Below are 22515 nucleotides of genomic sequence, written 5' to 3'. Positions count from 1 at the left end.
AAGATATGATGAAGACAGAAGAGAGAGAGAGAGAGAGAGAGAGAGAGAGAGAGAGAGAGAGAGAGAGAGAGAGAGAGAGAGAGAGAGAGAGAGAGAGAGAGAGAGAGAGAGAGAGAGCACATACAGCATGCCAGGGGTACTCACGTGATTCGCACGCTCCAGGTCCTCCAACACCATGTCCAGTTCGTCAGACCTGTGGGGAGACAAAACCCGCAGGGTTACATCAGTGTCACTACACGCAAGGCATCGCGACAGGCGGATTCCACGCCATCTCTTCGGCTAGAGGCGGAAATCATGGGGAGCAGGCAGCTGAAGCTGCAAGACACAAGCTGTATGAATCGCGATTACCGTCGTTAAATCGAAGAGTCGCACACCTAGCTCAAAGCCAGGAGATGTTGGTGAGCTACCAGGAACATGGTCCTAGTCTCAACAACTCTGTCTGAGCCTGATCATTAACTTCGTACGGCGTTCATTCATCAAGTTGTGTAACAGAGAGGAGCACTATAGCCCACGGGAGCTACGTCTCTTCGCAACTCTCGCACATATGGCGTTCGAAATGTCCCGCAGTGTTCGACGAATTTGCCTCTCGCACTTCGTGCCGCGTGTCAAGGTCACGCCGGCGGCCCCACCCCGAGCGTCGGCTAGTCACGTGACCATCGATGAGGGCATCAGCGTTCCGTTTCCTAATGACCATGCGGCACGATTGATAGGACAGGAGGCGGCGCGGCGTGCGCGCGGGTGTCGAAACGCACGCCACGGGTCCGGCCGGCGGCGCCGACTGTTGACTGCTGACCTCTGCTGACGGTCTGCTGGGTCAGCGGTGTGCCGCTGATGTTAGCAACTCGGGGCGGGTGTAACCGGAGAGCCGCACGCACACGGAGCGGTTGAGCAGCAACGCCACACAGAGCCGGTGTATTGGATGACCCAGCGCACCCACACCGCCACAGACAATGGGTCCGGCCGACAGAGTCCCGGCCACAATCGTGTCCACGCGCACACCGGAAAGTGGACCATTTGTTACAGATAACGCGTAGCTTTCTGAAAGAAGTGAATGTTGTGGTGAATGGGGGAGAAAAAGTTCGATTAAAGTGACGGATAATTACAAAATATGACTTCCAGAGTGAACATTCTTCACTTAAACACTTCCAATGCCTTTGGAAATACCTTGGAGACCCTGAAGAGCAGCGCTTGAGGGTAAAAAGGGGCAGGAGCAATTTTTCTCCAAGAGCTTTAGCGTTTCAGCAACCAGAAAAATGACAGATATCTGATATGGTTCTAACCATATCACATGAAACTGGTTGATTATACTGCCGGTTCTCCGAATCACGACACAACAGTTACACGCAAGGTAATATAGGTATATCAAATGCGCACCACAAGGATGACGTCATATAAAAAGAAAAGGCAGCGTTTGATGCTTACCTGGCGTGGGTGTTCTCCTCATATTTGGCCTTGACCTCGAACAGCTCACTTTGGCTCAGTTCGAGATCTGAAAATGAAGAAAATCTAGGTCAAACATACATGAATCAACTTAAACCGGATCGGCGGGACAAAGGAAAGTTATAAAATTCATTGATCAGGAATTGATTCAAACGTCCAGATCTCGAGGACTGGTATCATGTCTGTAGGTACTGATATCTGGTGACCACAAGGTATGACCACAAAGGGTGGGGAGGCAAGCTAGATACACAGCACACACACATCTTCACCACACTGAGACAAGACGGAACTCAAAGTGGCACAAAGACTTCACTAGCAACATGTCACCAATACCGCATGTTATCACCCTCGGTGTCATACTGTCAGCAATTACAGTAGCGGTGGCAGCAGCAGCACCTACAGCGGCAGTGGCGGCGGCAGGAGCAGAGGCAGCGGCCTCCCGCGGCGTCGACGACAGCTGCCGGCCCCACCGCACCGTGACTCGGCCCGGCGAAAATTGATATCGCTGTTGTTAATAATTACACGCTAATGGACTTTTGATGAGGCCGGCACCACTTCGGACAATGAGCATCAGCGCATTCGATTTTGCCGCATGCACAATGGTCGATTACCCGACTGGGACGGTAATGAGACGGACATCGTCTCTCTCAGCTTCGATTACCGGTGAGCCGCCGCCGCCGCCGCCGCCGCCGCCGGAGGCAGTCGTCAGCTGCGCAGCCGCTTTTTACACCGCCGACGGCGTCGCGATCGTAAAGTCGCCCTAAATTCACAAAATGATATGAATCGAGGGCCAAGTTTTGGCGTAAGTAAGCGACAGGTCCGTATCTACGGTGACAGATCGGCCATAAATGCGAGAGCGTGCCTGAGGGATGAGCGCAGCTGGGGCGACATTCAGAACACCGCCGCTCCAGAAACGCGCAACTATCCAGAAACGGTCGGAAGGCCCGAAAGGAGGAATTTCGAAAGAGCTGAAAACTCCTGCGTCGCCGAGCCGAGCAGGCGCACATCTCCAATGACCGATGAGCGAATCACCGTGCCACTCGACGACGTGCACCACAAGTGCGGAATACAAGGCGCTCAGGCAGTATAACTAACGAGCGACTTTATCTTGCAGCGCGGCTAACTATGCGAATGGTGCCTCGTAGCTCACTCAGGGAGCCGCCAAAAGTTGCCGGAGCTCGCAGCCAGCCGAGCGCGGTGTGCACGCTCCCAGACGTCCTCATTTAGTGGAATCGACACTATCACGTTATTCGATCGGCGTACCCTTTGAAGTCGGTCTCGGCGACTGTCGGAGAGCGGCGGCGGCGGCAGGAGTGGCGGTGCCACGGGCTGACGGGGCGGCCAGCCGTCGAGTGGGAGTCATCAGCTGGAGGCCACCGGCCGGCCACTCTCATCAGGGCCGGCACCAATTAGATCGGCGCGCGCAGCGCCCCAGCAAAGTAATGACGTCTGATTCTACAGCTTCACTAATGTGCTGCACACAGGGAAGGCTCGAGAGCCGCCACACTGGCTGCCGAAATAGAATCGAACAATTAGGGCGAAAGGTATGCCGAGGTCAGGTGAACTTAAAACCGACTGCAGTGTAACATAAGCCAGCATATTTCTCCAAGCGATTGCATTTTTTTGCATACTTTCTACGTCGCTATATTTTTTAATTATCCCTTCGTTCAAAAACGTTTTAGGCAGTTTTAGTTGAAAATCAGCAAGCTTTCTTCCACATCCAACCGTGGTCTACCAGCAGCGCCTGTTTCGCGACACCTCAGGGAGGTAAGTCAGCAACAAGAAGGATGTCTGCAATCAGGGCCTAATGGCGTCTGATGACATCCTAGCACCTGCTGAGGATGACGCACCTCCACCAGCCGCATCAGTTGACCCCGCGACCGGAGGCCGAGGTCAGTTCACCACGAGCAAGTGACTCCTCCCCGGCTATTGGCCGTCTCCGCCGCCCGCCGTGCGCTCGTCACCGCCTCCGGTCGCCTGGTCCGACCACAAAGGGGCGGCTCGTTCATCGTCGCGGCTTCCGACCGCGGCGCATCGAACTTTTCCCACACTCTTAATTAAGCGGCATATGATTTCCAGTGACCCTGAATGGATGGTGTGGGAACAGCGGCCGTCGCGCATCGGCACGACATTCCAGAGCCTGCAACAGCCGGCAGCGACCGGACGCGGGCCCCAATAAGACGCCGGAGCCCAGATGGCCGACTGTTCAGCGCCCTCAGTGCTCGGGCGCCGGCAAATGGCACGCTTCCTGTCTGAAGCGGAGGCTCGGTGCGCTCAGAGCCGCCGGCGGCGACGCAGAGTCATTTGACCGCGCACATTCAGAACGGCCCCCTCGTCTAATCAGTCAGTAAATGAAGAGCATAGACCGCGACTCTGAATTGCCACCACGGGGACACAAGGCGCGACCCACAGTCAGAGCAGAGAAGCCGAGCGGTCAGCGCCACGTTCCCTGACAGACTACCATGACGAGGCAGTATACATACACTATACAATATACCCTTTACAGTCCACCTCTGGGCTCCATGCGCCATACAAAGTTGCACACTGGCAGCCGTGTCCACACACAGACACAGCCCGTCATGAATCAGCACCTGGCCGCAAAGGCGGCAGACGTCGAGAACGTGCGGCGCCGGCGGCCGGCCGGACGGGCGGACCTCTCGACAGGGCGCAGCGCACCGCGCCGGGCCGTCGAGCGGCAAGACAAAGCGCTCGCTGACACACCGGGCGACGCAAATGCACATCGGGCCGACCCGTGCCGGCGAGCAGCGTGCAATGTTGCAACCGCGCGTCGAGAGCACTGGGCATTGTTCGCGCACAGCGGCCGGGAAAAACGACCCACTCTCTCCTCTCGAGCTGAAACCCGGCTGCCACTTTACAGCACATAAACTATCCACACCCCGGACGGGCACTGAACCAACTGCAGCCGCCCACATAAAACCGGATTTAAATCCCCTTTTAGGATCGTCTGATTTTATTTCGGCTGTTCGATCTGTTCATTGTAATCCCCTGGCTCGTGTAAACCATCAGACTTTGTTGTGGGAGAGCTAAATAAGCCGTAGTCGCCCGAACACCAGCGCTGTAAAATCATTCCGATGAAAGAAAACACCCACGCTTTCCTCATGACGACCACTCCACGCAACCATTCACCGGGTGACATCAAGTAAGCAGGTTACCTCACCGGCTACCAATGTCTTCACGTCATACGTCTAAACACCTCGCACCATGTTCGTACGTGGTGCAGGTTCACGCTCAATCCCCGTCAGCCCCGTCCCACGGTTGGACCTGGCATTAACCAGTGCCGGCAGGGTTTGAGGAAGGGCGACCGGAGCAGGGAGGTTGATCAGAAATTTTCAAGGAACCAGCCAAGAAGATAGCGGAGTTCCTCCGGATAGATTTTCAAGGAAACGGCCAAGAAGATACGCGGAATTCCTCCAGAAAGTGGGGCGCATCGACCCCCCCCCCCCAAGTCGACGCGCTTCCGCAACGGACCCCATAGGGGGCCCTTGCGTGGCGTGCAAGAAGAAAGAGAAAGAGAGAGGTTGATCAGACTGTACTCACCGCTGGTCAGCTGGGCCACGCGGTGCTCGGCCTCAGCCAACCGCCTGGTCGACAGCAGCTGCTCGTCGTGGTACGTCTGCTCTCGCTCCTGGAACTCACGCAGCAGGTCGCGCTCCATCTCCTTGGTGCGCTCCTGAGGGGGAACAGAAAAGGAGTCGATGTCAGGGATATGTTAGCTCCGTGGCGCACCCATGAGAGAACAAAGAGCAGGTACAGGTTAGGCCAGATAAGAACTCCTTGTAAGTTCCTGAGGAACACAAAAGAGACACAGGTTAGGTCATGTCACCTGACTGGGGGTTGACAAGAACGCAGAAGAGGAATAGGTATAGTGAACTTAGCCTCTTCGTGGACTTCACACTCAAGCCTGTCGATGGTCCACTTCTTACATGCATACAGCGGCCATCCAAAGAGCCCTCACGACCTCGGCTGAAGACACGACAGCGTGACAGTATTTCTTCCAACTCCTCACACTTCCGCTTCAGCTGAAGGACTTCAGTGTGTCAGAGGTCTTTATTTACCTTTACGTCTACTCCATACCCATCTCCACTTCAGTTGAGGACAGCACAGCTTGGCGTTCGTCCCTCCATCACCTCCCTCTCCGCCTCACCGACAACGTGTGTGCGTGTCCCGTGAAATGCGCCCTGGTCGTGCCGGCGACGCACTTCAACCCGTCACCGCATGACCAATTAAGCTAAAACAGAGACACGGATGGCCCGTTAGCTGGACGGGCGCAGGCAGAGGCACGCTTCACCGAGGAGAAATTCGGGTCGGCGGTGACTGTGGCGCGGCCATTTGTCGTGGACCTGGCCAGGGAGGCACCTGGTGGGGCGGGGCGCCGGGTCGCGCCGCACAATGACAGGTGACACGGGCAGCCCCGCCCGCAGCTACCGACACCTCGCGTGGCGAGGGATACTGGACAAGGCAGAGCCACGCCCAGCTGTCTTCCTCTCTAGTGGGGAACGGTGGACATGTAGTAGTTTTCACAGCTGCCAAGGTAGCTGAGGAGCATTGAAGCCTATAAAATGACACAGACATGAAACCAATTCTTTTTGGTTGTAGGCTTAGTTTGTATAAGGTAACATGACACGCAGTCGTAAGATAAAGCACAAGATGTGAGCAAACGGACAAATATTCTGATCTGATGTGTTATCATAGGCGAACGGTGCCAGCCCATCCCTGCCGCAGGAGAAAAGTGAACAACCAATGGCTGCAGCTGGTCCGCCTACCGACCAGCCCGACCGCCGCCGCCGACCGCTGCTGCAGTCCTGTCTATCATTCATGCCATTAATGTTGCACAGATATCTGTGGAATCAATACCGACTGGCCGAAGGCCCAGGAGCGCATGACGCCAGATAGCTATCGCAGGCCAGCACGGCGCCACAGTTGGCCGCAGCAGGTTTCGGGAACCGCCATGACATTTATAATCTATAGCGGCCGGCATTGGCGGGGTTCGTGAGCCATCTCGCGATAACGCACGCTCCAAAAGACAGAAATAATAAGCCGGAAGTCGAATACGATCGCCAGCATGACGATTAAGTGATTATTTGAGCCAAGGTCTTCCATGGGATTGCCAGTATGGTGACGTAACCAGGGCCAAGGCGCAGAACCACCAGAGCGTAAGGGTTTTAAAACGTCTGTGACCGTGTGACATCTTATCGAAACAATCACCAATTGTCGAAACCACAAAGAAACCCGACTCCAAAAGAGAGTACCTACGAGCGACGTTATCTGTCCCCCATAACAACCATCACAGGATGTGGCAATGGCCGGTAAACCGCTTGAAACACGAGACCATGATGCAGAACTATGAGCTGCGATTAGGTGCGGCAGCCCAGACAATGAGTTCCCAACAATAATGGCAAAACCTTCAGATATTCGATGCAGAGATCAGCAGAAGCCAGCCAACACCTGCGTGGCGGCTGAGAAGCACATAACGCTTCTACCGCGCACTCAAGACCTAGCGCTCTCCATGATCAGCCGTCTATCACCCCAATGGATCACAAGTCTGTCAGACATCGTCACAAGCCTGGCCGGCACGGGCTTCCGCCACGGGTCACAGGCCTCGGCACGCTCCCCCGGCAGCCGGGGCCCTTTTTGCGGCCCTTTGAGGCGGCGCGGCGGCGGGGCTCGGTTTACGGGCACGGGTCCGCCGAGGAGCCTCCACAAAACACAGCGCCGGCAGGAAACGCCGGATCAATTCGACATTGTCTACTTCACAGGGGACCGCACGCCGACGGTCGGTCGCAGGGGTGGGCGCCACGCCGGCGTGACACCACACGGCCGCCACGTCAGCTCGGATGAGGCGTCTGATGTGAGGGTGATGTGGAGTGACGTGCGTGCGCCGGCCGCCACAGCTCGGTCCGCCGCGGTTGACCGACCAGCGCGTCACATTGTCACCATCGTCACCGCTCGGCCGCCGACCGCAGCACTCCGCCCCCGAGCGGTTAGCCGACCCCAAACGGGGCGCGCGGCCGCTCGAGCGGTGCCGGTGTGGCCGCGACGGGCTCCACTAATCCCCGGCGATGAATGGGGTACGAGCGACCGGCTGACGACCGGTAGCCGGGGTGGAACGGCCCTGTCCACCGGCCGTGCAATCCGACGCCCACCGCCACCCTGCCGGCCGGCCGGACCGGCGCACTCGACGGCAGACGGCAGAGGGACCCTGGTGGGACTGCTGGGGAGTCGGAGATCGCAGGGAACGCTGCACTGGTCACGGTGCACAGCAGCCAGATAGTCAATGGATGCCTGACATCATCGAGCATAGATATGAAACCAAGAATATTTGGTTGGTGGTTAGAAGCTACGAGCTTTTAACGGTCGCCATGATCGGCGGTACCTAATGCTGCAGCATCTGTTCAGATTAAATCGTCAATGAACGTGAATGCAGCGCGCAATTAGTCCAAGGGTCACCGATGACCGGAAGCCAGCAGCGGTCATTCGCCCTCTGGCGCCATCCCGACTGTCTCAGTGACCGTGCAATGAAGCTGTCACGTCGGCGGAGGCGGAGCCGGCAGCTCATGTATTATGCAGCTGAAGGAGCGCCCCAGCATCTCCCGGTCGGCCCGCTCCGCCAGCGGACAGCTCCATCTGGCCGCGGCCGCACACGGCCCGTAAATCGGCCGGTGACAATATTTACTGCCGCCCCAGGCGCACTGCGACCGCTCCGAATGGGCTGCACTCGGCCGGTGAAGGCGCCACGACCGACCCCTGCACTGAACCTGCCGGAGTGAGCGGCGCCGGGGCGTCACCGCGACCGCTGACTGACCCCGCGGCAGGGGTGGACAGGGCAGACGTCCTTTGTCCTCGCGCGGCTACTGCAGCGCTGAAACGGGCGCCGGATCCAGTGGCAGGTGTGGAGCGGGCGCCGTCTCCGCCGCCGCCGTTCGCCGCGCGCCCTCCTGCACGGTCTCAGTGTTCGTTACGGCCCTCCCGCCGCCGCCGAGCTGCAGACGAACAGCGCCAGCCGGCCAGCGGCGGCCGGCAGCCGGCGGCGCCACCGATTATTAGAAACAGATTCGGCGTCGATAAATGTGATTTAGCGGCTATAAAGGTCGAGCTGGGGCGGCCGTGTGAAGTGTGGCCGGTCGAGGGACGGGCAGACCGGCTCCCGAGGCAGAGAAGCGAGCGGGCCGCGGAGCCGTCGAGCTGCGGCCACGGTCATGGAAGTACCACTGCACCGGCGCCGGCAGGATGACACCGCCGATCTGCCGACCCGATAGCACGCCGGCAAAACGGTGACACCCGCGGCACCGGGAACATCAGATGACTGGGTGACTGGCCGGGCGCTATCTTTGGCGCGGCGGCGGCGTTTCCGACACAGGTGCACGACCACGAGGTGTCACCGGACACATTACCGCCAGCACGGCACAGCGCGCGCGGCCCAGTCCTCGCCGCTTTCCATCGTCTGTCTTCAGCGCACCATTGCCCTCAGGGTGACGGGCACTCGGAGCTAAAGTGTCGCATGGCGCCGACAGCCAGCACGCCACTCGTTCCGCCAGCTGCACTTGATTCACCGGTCAGCTATTTGAGGGTGACTGTCACCCCACACGACTGGCAGATTTAGAGCGGCAAAATGGGCGATTCGATTGCCGTATTTCCCAGATTTTCAGCGGCGCCCCAAATGCGTGGTAACTCTGGCTTAGTCATGCATTTATATAAACCGCAAAATACCTAAGCATTCGGATAGTATGCTGTGCACTGTGCTCTGTGCGGTGCGGCACTCACCTCAATAATGCTTTCTTGATTGGTTTCAAACTGGCGGATTTTCTCTTCCAATTGTTTGATGGTGACTCCTGCAACAAAGAATGAAAACTGTCAGTGAAGTGAATATGGCATCAAATACACTACATAGTTCACTGCTGGGGTTGGTCTGTGCATCCAGACCAGTCCATCAGACCGGGTCTGCAGGTCTGCCGGTGGCCGTCCGAACCGTGCGCCGACACACGGTTTCCGGGGTGGATTTATTCCGACACAAACACAATGGTCGATTCGCTGCGGCGCTGCCGCGACTCGGCTTCGGACACGCCTCTGGACAGCGGCCAAAGCCACGGCCGGCGCCGGCGCCGCCCGTCGATCACAGGCAAACAAAGGAGTTAAACTCGGGGATAGCTAATTAGAGCCATAACGAAAGAGAAAATGAGAAATCATAGCTGGCGGCACGCTGGCGACTGGGGAGATAGGCCGGCCTCCGCCCGGACTGCGCTGCTGGCATTGATCGGACCCACTAGAAGGCGATTCGTATAATTGGGATCTCAAAGTAAACAGCTTTAATTAGCGACGAAGCACAGTTGATTAAAACCCGAACGGAATAAAGACGCATTTGAAGTCGGAGTCGCCACCGCCGGCGGGGACGCAGGGCGGGGGCGGGGGATTCCGGATCGGTGCGGGAGTTCCGGCTGGCCTCGTATCCTGAAAGGACTCCGGGAGCACCACTGAATGAAATCAACGTCTGAGTAAGGCGCACCACTGACATCATATAGCATTGACATTAAGTGACGTGAGCTCTCTTTACCACAAGATCCCAGCTTTTCCTGAGGACATCGATAGGAGGGATACCGCCACCAAGCAAGGGAAGAATGAAATCAAGTAGTTTATTTCAGTTCGAGTGCAGCCGAAGGGAGGGGAGGAGGGGGCCTCGACCCCGCCCCATCAGCAGCGCACGGCAGGGACATTTGCCTTGAGGTCTAATTAATCCAGAGGATACCTAACGGCCAGAGTAATGGATCGATTTCATTAGGCGCTCTTCATTATGAGGGGATAGAGCGGGCGTTTAAACAAGGCGGACCTCATCTGGCTGGCAATCGCCGCTGGCAGCTCCATCCCTCAGCGGAGAGTGTCACCCCAAAACACAATGCAACGGGCAGTACAGACCTCAGCGGATCTGCCCAGGACCCGACGCAAAACAAACTGCAGCGGGAAACTCGGTATCTCAGCAGGACGCTGAGCTAAGATCTGCTGAGGTATGCATCAGTCCCAGTGCGAGTTGTCACGATACCTTTCGGGTTCAAACATGTTATGATCCTGACCATTTTCTCATCGCTGGTTTTGCTTATACTGACATCCTATAAGAGCGGCTACAAGCTATGATGTGACGCTGATGTCCAGGAACAAGAACCGAGACTGATGGTTACAAACCGATCCTGAGGAACGAAGATCATCCCGAGGGTCGAAACCATCCTGAGGAAGCGATAGCCGCTCCTGTCTCACCGAGTCGCAGCCCGCAGCGGCAGAGCAGGAGCCGAGGACCTTACTGATGGTGGACGGGCTGAGGACCTGAAAGAAGACAGCATCCCACGGCGGCAGAGCTGGAGTCGAGATCGAGAACCTTATGGATGGTGGAGCTAGGGATGAGGACCTGACTGACGGCCACAGCCCACGGCGGCAGGCTCGGGTTATCCTCTGATGAGCCGACCGGGCACCCAGGCCAGCCCGATCAGCTGATTGCCTGTCGGTGGGCGCCGCCCCAGCGCTGAGCACGCTGCGCCGCTATCGCCGCCAGCGCGTCACAATAGCGACAACCGGCAATTAGCGGCGCGCCGGAGACGAAGCCGACGCGTCACACTCGCAGACACACCGGCCGAACGCCAATAAAAAGATATGAACGCCCGGTAAAAAGGTTCTCTCGGAAAATTGGCCGGCCGTCGGGACGATGGGATGTCGGCGTCTGGGGGCGTGGCGTCGTCAGGGGTTGGCCAGATATGGACACAACAGGTTATTAGACGAATTGACCCGAGAGTGCCCAAAAGGTGATGCGCATTACACATGATCAGAGTGAAGTCTAGACGTGAACCCATTCGCTTGGACCTTGGGGGGAGCCGAAAGGAATTTCGTGACAGTCGACTTCCAGCCCCACAGCCGCATCGCGAGTACATAATTTAAAGCTATTCGAGGCACACATTTCCAATGAGTCGCGTAAAACACGCGCAGTTTCATGCTAAATGACTGCAGACGACACTAGCATCGGACATCGGCACACCAAAATCAGTCGGTTCGATTTGTTGTCACAGGACTTAAAGCGACGCTAATAATATCCAGACAAGAACATTCAGCGATGTCGTTCAGCCCGTAAATCTGTCGCCAATCTTTATCACACAAGCGTCGATAACGTCCATCAAACTGAAGTTTCCATTCACAATCGAGGCAAAACTGCCAGTTCCAGGACAAAGTGGAGTCTTTAGCATGACATCATGACAGATCGTTCAACTTGTGATAAAACAAGCCGCGTTCGATCGCCACTTCAGGAAAGTTTATCAGGTTCGCGCTGTCAGGATTGTGAGGTTGACGCTAATAACAGCCGCATGCACGCGATAACAAATGCTCGATTATCGAAAGCACCGTTTACAAGGAAATCGGCGGATTTTTGAATAGCTAGTTGATCGTTTCCCCGATAATCCAATACAAGCACGCCAAAGGCGATTTATTAGACCATTTATCACCGACGAACAGAGACCCACAACAGAGACATTCTCACACCAGTTTCGCAGCAAACCGCAAAACAATGGAATCCCTCCACCTGGACCAAATCCATACCGAAGTATCGGGGAGTTTTGTTCAGCACCACATGAGATTCCCACATCAGCGCAGCATTGCTGATCGTCGTGCCAGTCAAGCCATTACCAAAAAGATACGACCACTAAAGGGCGTCGCATCCATTCAGTGACTTCATCCAGCGACTACCTATTTAATAGCCTGATGCAATTGTGGTCTAGCGTCACATGAAGCTCAGTCCGCAATGCTTCAACCATTGCGACCAAGATTCAACCAAGATTTAGTCATTGCACAACAAATGACTAAATCTTTGCAGGTTGATCATACCATAACCCACTCTGTACTGGGCAGTAAGGGATGCAGTGAGCATCCCTTAGCGCAGTTTCCAATGGGAGTCGGACGTATCATGCTGTATGCCAGCCAGCCAAGTATGCTGAGGGCCGACCACCCCAGTACCCTCTCCGCACTGTGGTCTGCCGCGCCGTTCCTGCGAGGACCGGTCCGGTGCGGACGGGCGCCTGTGCGGCGGGGAGCCCCACGCTGTGCTGACGAGGCGCATCGCCGGCTTATTCAGCCAGCGCACAGCGGTAACGGCGCCACTTCACGGCCTCTCAGGGCGCTCACAGCCGGTAGCCAGCCAGAGGTCACGATGGGGTCGTCAGAGGACGGTCAGCAGGGGAATGGTCAGAGGACGGTCAGAAGTACGCAGGGGACGGTCAGAGAGATGGCAGAAGACCTCAGGACCTCAATAGGGCAGAGAGGCGGTAAGAGAATGTGAGGAGCACTGCGGCCTGTCTTGAACTTAGGTTCGAAACGGTTAAGTTTCCTTTGATTTGGTCAGAATTGCCGACGGCACCGACCCGGTTTGGCTCAGGTGGTAGGACTTCTATGATGTGAGAGGAGAGAGAGACTGGATCTGGCGACCCCCGGTGGCACCCTTCTGACGCGGATCAGACTAACGTGACGCAGAGAAGTCTAATGTGAGCTGAGTCATCGGCGTGACCGCGGCACGGCGGCCGGGTCAGAGCTGCCGGCCGCGGAGGGAGTGGGCACACGGAGATAAAGAGCCGATACGTTCCCAGACTCCGGCGGGCGGAGGCTGCTGATTAGGGCCGCCCGTATAAATACAGACTCATGTCAGTCCCGCGGTCTCACGGAATGCGACTGACAGCCAAGGTTAGGACCGACACACCACTCAGCGACAGCTCAGGTGAGCTGAGCTGCGACCCGAGCTGGGCTCGATCATGCGTTCCGCTCACCTCGTGTGACTGCCCACGGTAAAAACACACACAATTGAGACATCCACCGGTTTCAGAATGTTAATTGTGTTGATCGGGTCGCCGTGCCGTGCCGTGTCGTCCTGTGTGGCACCATATCGGGTTAGGACCGGCCGGACCCGGTCACAGTAGCACGACAGCTCAGACGCCGGACCGATCGGTGTCTGCCGGGGCGCCGCCAGTCACGGAGACGCCGTGACGGACGCCGTGACCGTCAGCTGTGACGAGTGACGTGCCGTGAGGCGGCTTTTTGTCGCCGCCGACGGTATCGGATCGACGCGGCGCCGAACATGACACCGTCTCGGTGCAGCGACTCCAGGAAGTGACGCCAGCACCACCAACGGGGTGCCCGCCCGCAGCAGGTAAAAACGGACAATCTCCATCGTGTGCATGCAACTATTCTAGCTGATTTTCAGCGTACGTGGCAAACGCTTGCGATGGACATATAAAAACACATAATTGCATGTCGATATTATTTGATACCGTTTTAAAATATGCAATTCCAAATACCAAATACAATTCAAAAACGCATTTATAATGGTTTCGCAAGTAAAAACGCCAATGTTGCTACGAACAGCTAGTCAAAAACCTTCCACGTAACCACCATTTTCCCTTCGGATTCAGATAGATAGACCTCACGCTGCATCACATCCTGGTTTGTGTACCGCTGTATCGCCGCGCTCTACATACAGCAGCTGCATTAATGATAACCACTGTGTGCAGCACTTTTAGTACTGATTGGCCACATATTCCAGACTGATTGTAATGCTGATCTGCCATGCCTCACATTCCAAATGCATGTCGGAACCATTGGCTGGCCATACCTCCCATATCGACTGCATGAACCACTGATTGACCATCCCTCCCATCCCATACAGTCATGTCTGTACTGCACGGATTGTCCATATCTTCTGTCTTTAGTGCTGATTAGCCATTCCTCCCATACCGACTGTTCGTACTGCCTGATTGGCCATGCCTCCCAGTTCAACTGCACTACTGATTGGTCATAGCTCCCATACCTCCTATGCTGCTGATTGTCCATACCTCCCGGTCGGCCGCCGATAAACGGGCCATTACCGGCGGCTGCTGCCGGGCCGACCGACCCCGGCCCACCGGCCGCCACCGTCGGTAAGTTACCGTCCGGCCACTCACAGCCAGCAAGATGTATGAATATTGATCCCATATGAGCGGCCCACCCACCCTGATCAGCCAGAGCCCCGGCCTACGGCGGCCGCTGAGATACGGGCGCGAGAACGGGCATAGCCGGGGCTCGGTGTGAGAGGGTCGATAAAACAGGATCTTCTGGGAGCAAAGCCGACTGAGGGTCTCCAGTCTATGCCTTAAAAATGTTATGGCGGCAATGTGTCAATGTGTTATCACCGAGACAACCTTTGCGTAGAGATGTTGTGTCCGATGCTTAATGCAATATTTCACGCGATTACATCATCCCAAAGTTGTTGAATATACAAAGTCCAGCGCTAGGGGTCATGGAGTCCACCATAGTTTGAGACAGGCCGGCCAAAATGCATGGCTGGGCCAAGAGACCGGATCAAGTATTGAAGCCTGCGATGTAGTGGGGTAGACTCCGCTGGGGTCGCAGGGTAAAACGTCGCATAATGTATGTGGCAGCGCAAAGGTGAACGATTCGGGGTCTCCTTTCAGCCTGAAGGGCTTCTAAAGGCGGCTGTCGAAGACTATACTGAGGCTGGGGGGATCCATGTGATCGCAAGGCACCTCGCAGTTGCGATCAAACGTAAGTTGAATCGGAACAGATATTGGAGGGATCCATCACATCGTAGGCTAAGTAGATACGCAAGTTGTATCGCAAATGGTGAAGATACGAACTAACTTTACGAATCTTCTCGGTCGATCGGAAGGCCGATCGTAGCGAAGCTTTACCTCTTTCTCAAGAGAAAAATATAAGAAATTTTCAAAATTTTCACAAAACCGAAATATATGTTAAACAAATATGGTTGATGAACACGTGTGCAAAATTTGAAGTCGATTTCTTCAAAAATGGCTGCGCTAGAGCGTTTTAAATTTACACGTTGAAAACGGTCACTTTCACGTCATTTTTGTAATCACTTTTTTCAATTTTGAAATTTAAAAAGTGTTTTGGACAATTTTTCGCGTTAATTGCGAAAATCTGACCAAAACATGTATCGCACCATCCATGATCCGATACGCCATCAGAGGCCGCGCCGCGGACAGGTGGGCGCGGCGATACCTAGGCCGCGTGGGGGTTACACTGGTGTTCGGGAAGGGCTATGTCAACGCGAGGCAGGCCGCGGGGGAGCCGGTTGCGGCGCCGGTCCGTATTTGTCGGCGCCTAACAGTGCAGCGGTGCGTTTATGGCGGAGGGAGGGGAAGCGGTGTAGTGTCGGCAAGGCCGCACACAGGAGAGGGCACACGGGCCTCCCCCCATTCGAGTTGGGGCCCCTAATCTTTAGACCGCCGAAGACCATGTAAAATGAACTGAAATAATGATTGAAAAGACCGGGAGGGCCCATCCCGTTCCCCAGCAGGCCCATACGAGTCCATAAATGCCCAGTAGCGCAGCCAGGGGTATTGTGGTGAAATTTCACTGGCCCTCAAAAGACCTCAAAGGGCCCACAGATGGGGTCACCGGGTCCTCAGATGGTCTCGAAGGGCCCTCGGTTAGCGTCAAATGGCCCTCATCTGGTGTCAAAGGGCCCTCAGATGGCCAAATGAAGGCCACAAGATGGCCTCAAAGGGCCCTCAGATGGGTTTAAAGGGCTCTCAGCCAACGTTAAACCTACCTCAGAAGACCTTAAGGGGCGTCAAAAGGCCCTAAACCTGCGTCAGAGGGCCCTGAGCTCGCGTCAAACGACCCTCCGAAGGCCTTAAAGAGTCCTTAGCTTGTGTCAGAGGGCCCCCAGCTGGTGTCAGTGAGCCCTCCTCAGCTGGCGCCAAAAGTCCATCTGAAGGCCTCAAACGGTCGTCAGCTGGAGTACAACGGTCCTCAGATGCCGTCACGCGGCCCTCAAAAGTCTCAAGGAGCCCCTATAAGGTCTCAAAGGGCCCTCATTTGGCCTCAAAAGGCCCTCCGCTAGCGTTAACCGGACTTCAGAAGGCCTTAAAGGGCCCTTATCTGGTGTCAGAGGGCCTCCAGCTAGTGTCAGAGGGCCCTCAGTTGGCGCAAAATGGCCATCAGAAGGCCTCAAACGGTCCGTAACTGGAGTCCAACCGCAACGGTCCTCAGGTGGCGTCAAGCGGCCCTCAAAAAGCCTCAAAGGCCGCTTAGAAGGCAGCAAAGGGCCCTCATATGACCCCAAAGGGTCCTCTGCTGGCGTCAAACGGACCAAAGAAGGTCTCAAAGGGCGTCAAAGGGCCCTGAGCTCGTGTCAAATATAAAAGCGCCCTTAGCTGGTGTCAGGAGGCCCCCAGTTGGTGTCAGCGTGCCCTCAGCTGGTGTCAGAGAGCCCTCAGTTGGCATCTACTGGCCATCAGAAGGCACCAAACGGTCCTCAGATGGCGTCCAACGGTCCTCAGCTGACGTTAAGAGGCCCTCAAAAAGGCCTCAAAGACCCCTCGGCTGCTGAAGAGGCCCTTAGCCTCAAAGGAAACTCAAGAGACGTTAAACGGCCCTAACAAGGCTTGAAAGGGCCCTCTGCTGGTGGCAAAGGGCTCGCATATGACGTCAATAACAGCTTTGTCAAAAACGGACCTGAGAGACCTTGCCGGTCCCTGGTTATAAGGGACTCCTGTCTCTTGCAGTAACCTGAGTGGCCCACGTTTACTGAGAAGCCCCTGGTTATTGAAGGAGTCCCTGGTTACTGGAAGGACCCCTGGTTATCAGAGGGTTCCCTGGTCACCTGGTGGGTCCCTGATCAATTGAAACCTAACGATCATCTGAGCGCCCCCTGATTGCCTTGGTCTTGGCGTTGGCGTACAGTTTAAAGTCGTCGGCACACTGCGGCCTCCTCTTTCTCAACAAGTCCCTGTATTTCTTCTGCAGCGAGGGCGATTTCGTCAAAATACTCCTCCATCGCGAAGCCTCGTGCGCAGACGCAGTCTTCGGGGCGCTCGCTGCGCCAACTCTTGACGCCAACTGACGGGCTCCAAATGGAACTGATGGACTCCGAAACGAACATGGGAATGCCGACACATGATCCCTCCAAATTTACAGAGGAGGAGATGTCCCTGACAGCCTATTTGCAATAAGGGTCACTTTTACACTATAGACGTATGGGGAATTCGACCTTATCGACATGGTACTACGAGGTCAGCTGATCTGCTTGGCATTTAAATCGTAGTAAAACTGGCATTTAAACGCTGCGAAACAACTTACGTACAACGTAGCTCCGATTTGCCGCTCTTTCTTTTTCATCCCTCCGATTTTCTTCCGATCAAGAGAAGTTTCGTACCGAGAGAAGTTTCGCAGCCACGTCCGATATAACTTACGATAGCACGGATCGGGCGTCCTCGGCTGCATCGTTACGAACGAGGCCTATATGGCTGGGGGGATCCGTGCTATCGTAAGTTATATCGGACGTGGCTGCGAAACTTCTCTCGGTACGAAACTTCTCTTGATCGGAAGAAAATCGGAGGGATGAAAAAGAAAGAGCGGCAAATCGGAGCTACGTTGTACGTAAGTTGTTTCGCAGCGTTTAAATGCCAGTTTTACTACGATTTAAATGCCAAGCAGATCAGCTGACCTCGTAGTACCATGTCGATAAGGTCGAATTCCCCATACGTCTATAGTGTAAAAGTGACCCCTATTGCAAATGGGCTGTCAGGGACATCTCCTCCTCTGTAAATTTGGAGGGATGATGTGTCGGCATTCCCACGTTCGTTTCGGAGTCCATCTGTTCCACTTGGAGCCCGTCAGTTGGCGTCAAGAGTTGGCGCAGCGAGCGCCCCGAAGACTGCGTCTGCGCACGAGGCTTCGCGATGTAGGAGTATTTTGACGAAATCGCCCTCGCTGCAGAAGAAATAGAGGGACTTGTTGAGAAAGAGGAGGCCGCAGTGTGCCGACGACTTTAAATTGTACGCCAACGCCAAGACCAAGGCAATCAGGGGGCGCTCAGATGATCGGGAGGTTTCAATTGATCAGGGACCCACCAGGTGACCAGGGAACCCTCTGATAACCAGGGTTCCTTCCAGTAACCATGGACTCCTTCAATAACCAGGGGCCCCTCAGTAAACGTGGGCCACTCAGGTTACTGCAAGAGACAGGAGTCCCTTATAACCAGGGACCGGCAAGGTCTCTCAGGTCCGTTTTTGACAAAGCTGTTATTGATGTCATATGCGAGCCCTTTGCCACCAGCAGAAGGCCCTTTCAAGCCTTTTTTAGGGCCGTTTAACGTCTCTTGAGTTTCCTTTGAGGCTAAGGGCCTCTTCAGCAGCCGAGGGGTCTTTGAGGCTTTTTTGAGGGCCTCTTAACGTCAGCTGAGGACCGTTGGACGCCATCTGAGGACCGTTTGGGGCCTTCTGATGGCCAGTAGATGCCAACTGAGGGCTCTCTGACACCAGCTGAGGGCACGCTGACACCAACTGGGGGCCTCCTGACACCAGCTAAGGGCGCTTTTATATTTGACACGAGCTCAGGGCCCTTTGACGCCCTTTGAGACCTTCTGAGGTCCGTTTGACGCCAGCAGAGGACCCTTTGGGGTCATATTAGGGCCCTTTGCTGCCTTTTAAGCGGCCTTTGAGGCTTTTTGAGGGCCGCTTGACGCCACCTGAGGACCGTTGCGGTTTGACTCCAGTTACGGACCGTTTGAGGCCTTCTGATGGCCATTTTGCGCCAACTGAGGGCCGGGGGGGCCCTCTGACACTAGCTGGGGGCCCTCTGACACCAGATAAGGGCCCTTTAAGGCCTTCTGAAGTCCGGTTAACGCTAGCGGAGGGCCTTTTGAGGCCAAATGAGGGCCCTTTGAGACCTTATAAGGGCTCCTTGAGGCTTTTGAGGGCCGCGTGACGGCATCTGAAGACCGTTGTACTCCAGCTGACGACCGTTTGAGACCTTCAGATGGACTTTTGGCGCCAGCTGAGGAGGGCTCACTGACACCAGCTGGGGGCCCTCTGACACAAGCTAAGGACTCTTTAAGGCCTTCGGAGGGTCGTTTGACGCGAGCTCAGGGCCCTCTGACGCAGGTTTAGGGCCCTTTGACGCCCTTTAAGGTCTTCTGAGGTAGGTTTAACGTTGGCTGAGAGCCCTTTGAACCCATCTGAGGGCCCTTTGAGGCCATCTTGTGGCCCTTTATTTGGCCATCTGAGGGCCCTTTGACACCAGATGAGGGCCATTTGACGCTAACCGAGGGCCCTTCGAGACCATCTGAGGACCCGGTGACCCCATCTGTGGGCCCTTTGAGGTCTTTTGAGGGCCATTGAAATTTCACCACAATACCCCTGGCTGCGCTACTGGGCATTTATGGACTCGTATGGGCCTGCTGGGGAACGAGATGGGCCCTCCCGGTCTTTTTAATCATCATTTCAGTTCATTTTACATGGTCTTCGGCGGTCTAAAGATTAGGGGCCCCAACTCGAATGGGGCGAGGCCCGTGTGCCCTCTCCTGTGTGCGGCCTTGCCGACACTACACCGCTTCCCTCCCTCCGCCATAAACGCACCGCTGCTCTGCTAGGCGCCGACAAATACGGACCGGCGCCGCAACCGGCTCCCCCGCGGCCTGCCTCGCGTTGACATAGCCCTTCCCGAACACCAGTGTAACCCCCACGCGGCCTAGGTATCGCCGCGCCCACCTGTCCGCGGCGCGGCCTCTGATGGCGTATAGGATCATTGATGGTGCGATACATGTTTTGGTCAGATTTTCGCAATTAACGCGAAAAATTGCCCAAAACACTTTTTAAATTTCAAAATTGGAAAAAAAAAATAATTACAAAAAGGACGTGAAAGTGACCGTTTTCAACGTGTAAATTTAAAACGCTCTAGCGCAGCCATTTTTGAAGAAATCGACTTCAAATTTTGCACACGTGTTCATCAACCATATTTGTTTAACATATATTTCGGTTTTGTGAAAATTTTGAAAATTTCTTATATTTTTCTCTTGAGAAAGAAGTAAAGCTTCGCTACGATCGGCCTTCCGATCGACCGAGAAGATTCGTAAAGTTAGTTCGTATCTTCACCATTTGCGATACAACTTGCGTATCTACTTAGCCTACGATGTGATGGATCCCTCCAATATCTGTTCCGATTCAACTTACGTTTGATCGCAACTGCGAGGTGCCTTGCGATCACATGGATCCCCCCAGCCTAATAAGGCTGGAGACTTCCAGTTTGCGGTTAACTCGCGTTTATTTTGGTGGCTAACTTCCTTACACGCGTGTAGCTGCCCACCAACTTTTACCCGGGGACTTCCATCCGCGGTTAACTGGTGGGTAGCTACACGCGTGCAAATATTTAAATGCCGACTTACACGCCAGTTTAAAGGGCTTCCCGATCAGCTGATCGGTATGCGGCGATCAGCTGGTCCAATGAACAAGTGCGTAATTCCGTTATTTATGGGACCGGTGGCCCCCAATCAGCGTTTTTACACATGCAATGAGTACAGCCGTAACAATGGGATGTGTTGATGCATTAACCTAACCAGAACAGCGTTTGAAGCCGTGCCAATCAGCATCAATAATGCTAATCGCGTTGTGTTATTTCACTCTGTATGGCCGACCGCCAGTCTACTGCATGATCTTGCAACAGCCGTATCTCAGATTACTCGTCTGCCCTCGTCGGTTCGTCTCCGTCACCCCCCGTCCCCACCCCGCCCCGTCACTTCACCGGTGAGGCGTGGTCGATGTCCAAGTCAATGCTACGCAAAGGACGATTATCACCGAGTGATCAGTTTAATCTGTGCGTGTCACGGGGGTGGCTGACGTTCCAACGGCGCAGGATCCCGTCCACCACCAGTGCCCATTTGCTGCCGTTTAAACCGCTAATGGTTCTTTTTGGCCGTCCTTTTCATATCTCTCCAGAGCTGTGTCAGCTGTTTCTAGTCCCATTTTTCTTCTGACCTTGCATTACAGGCTGTAACAATGTTCTTCCAAGACCGTTTTCGTTCTTCATTACTTCTTCCATCGTGTCGCTTATTTTCGATGACTTTTACTTCAGTCTTCATGACATCGGCTAACAAATGCATGTCTCTACTACTGAAATGTCTGCTCCTCTTCTTCCTGTCCATGGTTGTTGACCGGACACTCGTATTGCTTCCACTGAGCTGGTCCTCGCCCCGCCCCCACTGACACGGAACGCGAAGTGCGACGACAGGGGCCCGACACTAGCCGGCTGGCTCGACGATCACATTATTTCGGATGCGATACGAATCCCATCTCACTATCCCGAAGATTACGAAATAGCAGCTGGTGGCAAGGAGATAGGTGCGATGGAAATAGACTAATACCTCCGTATTTGAAAATTTGAGTCCTACATCCTCAATTCTGTCAACTCAAATATTGCTCTGATTACTCATGTATGACTTGTCGAAAACATCTGCATACTTGCAGTGATGAAATACGTAATTTGTAACCCCTCAACAAGCACAGAGGCCACTTTAACCAACAGAAAAATAGCCGCCTGGCGGAATTTTTTTGCCTAAAGACCGTTTCACATACGGAGTGTAAACGCGATAAGCACGTAAGCGGATAGGGCTTTACCGCTCTCGAACCGTATGTGAATCGGCCTTTAGGCGAAAAATTCCGCCAGGCGGCTATTTTTCTGTTGGTAAAACTGGCCTCAGTACTATTAAAAGGTGACCTCAAATTCGTCTAATCTTAGCAGCCGAACGGCTAGGCCGAACTGGCTGAAAAAGCCAGAACTAGATGATTGCACTATTGTCTATCACTTGCACATAAAATTTGCACAGAAATAAACTTTTAAACCCCCCTAAGGACCAAAAAAAAGCACCGCCGAAAAGATAATCGCGAACTTAATACAGGGGGTGGCTCGCGTGCAAGTTCGTTCGCTAACTTAGCGAACAAACTATTTACCCGCAGATGGAAGTCTCCGGGCAAAGTTACCCGCCGACTTAAACGCGAGATAAACGCCAACTTACCCGCAAACCACTTACACGCGACTTACCCGCGTGTGGAAGTCTCCAGCCCTGACACCGACTCACGAGCACGGAGTTGATGCGGCGGAGTCATCACGACAGCCCTATACCCCACCCTCATCTTATCCAGTAAAAAACGTCCCCTTGAAATGACGAGACCTTACTTCCTAATCTCGCACGGTCGCCAGGCGGTGTCAGCCCTCTCAGATCAGTGAGTTCACCAGCAGCGCTCC

At 54.8% G+C, this 22515-nt stretch overlaps 1 protein-coding gene across 1 annotated transcript in view; it reads right to left on the bottom strand.

The window, feature by feature from the left end:
• The window catches only part of LOC122367693 (homeobox protein cut-like), a 163929-nt gene that overhangs the window by 115676 nt on the left and 25738 nt on the right, over positions 1-22515 (bottom strand). Inside the window, exons 2-5 of the mRNA XM_043341027.1 lie at positions 9223-9290; positions 4999-5131; positions 1423-1489; positions 145-193 (exon numbers count right to left, since the gene is read on the bottom strand). Of these exons, the coding sequence (XP_043196962.1) occupies positions 145-193; positions 1423-1489; positions 4999-5116 (234 nt within the window). The 5' untranslated portion in view covers positions 5117-5131; positions 9223-9290. The remainder of the gene's footprint in view (positions 1-144; positions 194-1422; positions 1490-4998; positions 5132-9222; positions 9291-22515) is intronic.

The sequence above is a fragment of the Amphibalanus amphitrite genome, unplaced genomic scaffold (genome assembly GCF_019059575.1).
Source record: "Amphibalanus amphitrite isolate SeventyFive unplaced genomic scaffold, NRLGWU_Aamphi_draft 000889F_arrow, whole genome shotgun sequence".
NCBI lineage: Eukaryota > Metazoa > Arthropoda > Thecostraca > Balanomorpha > Balanidae > Amphibalanus > Amphibalanus amphitrite.
This window is presented reverse-complemented; position numbering and strand designations above follow the sequence as displayed.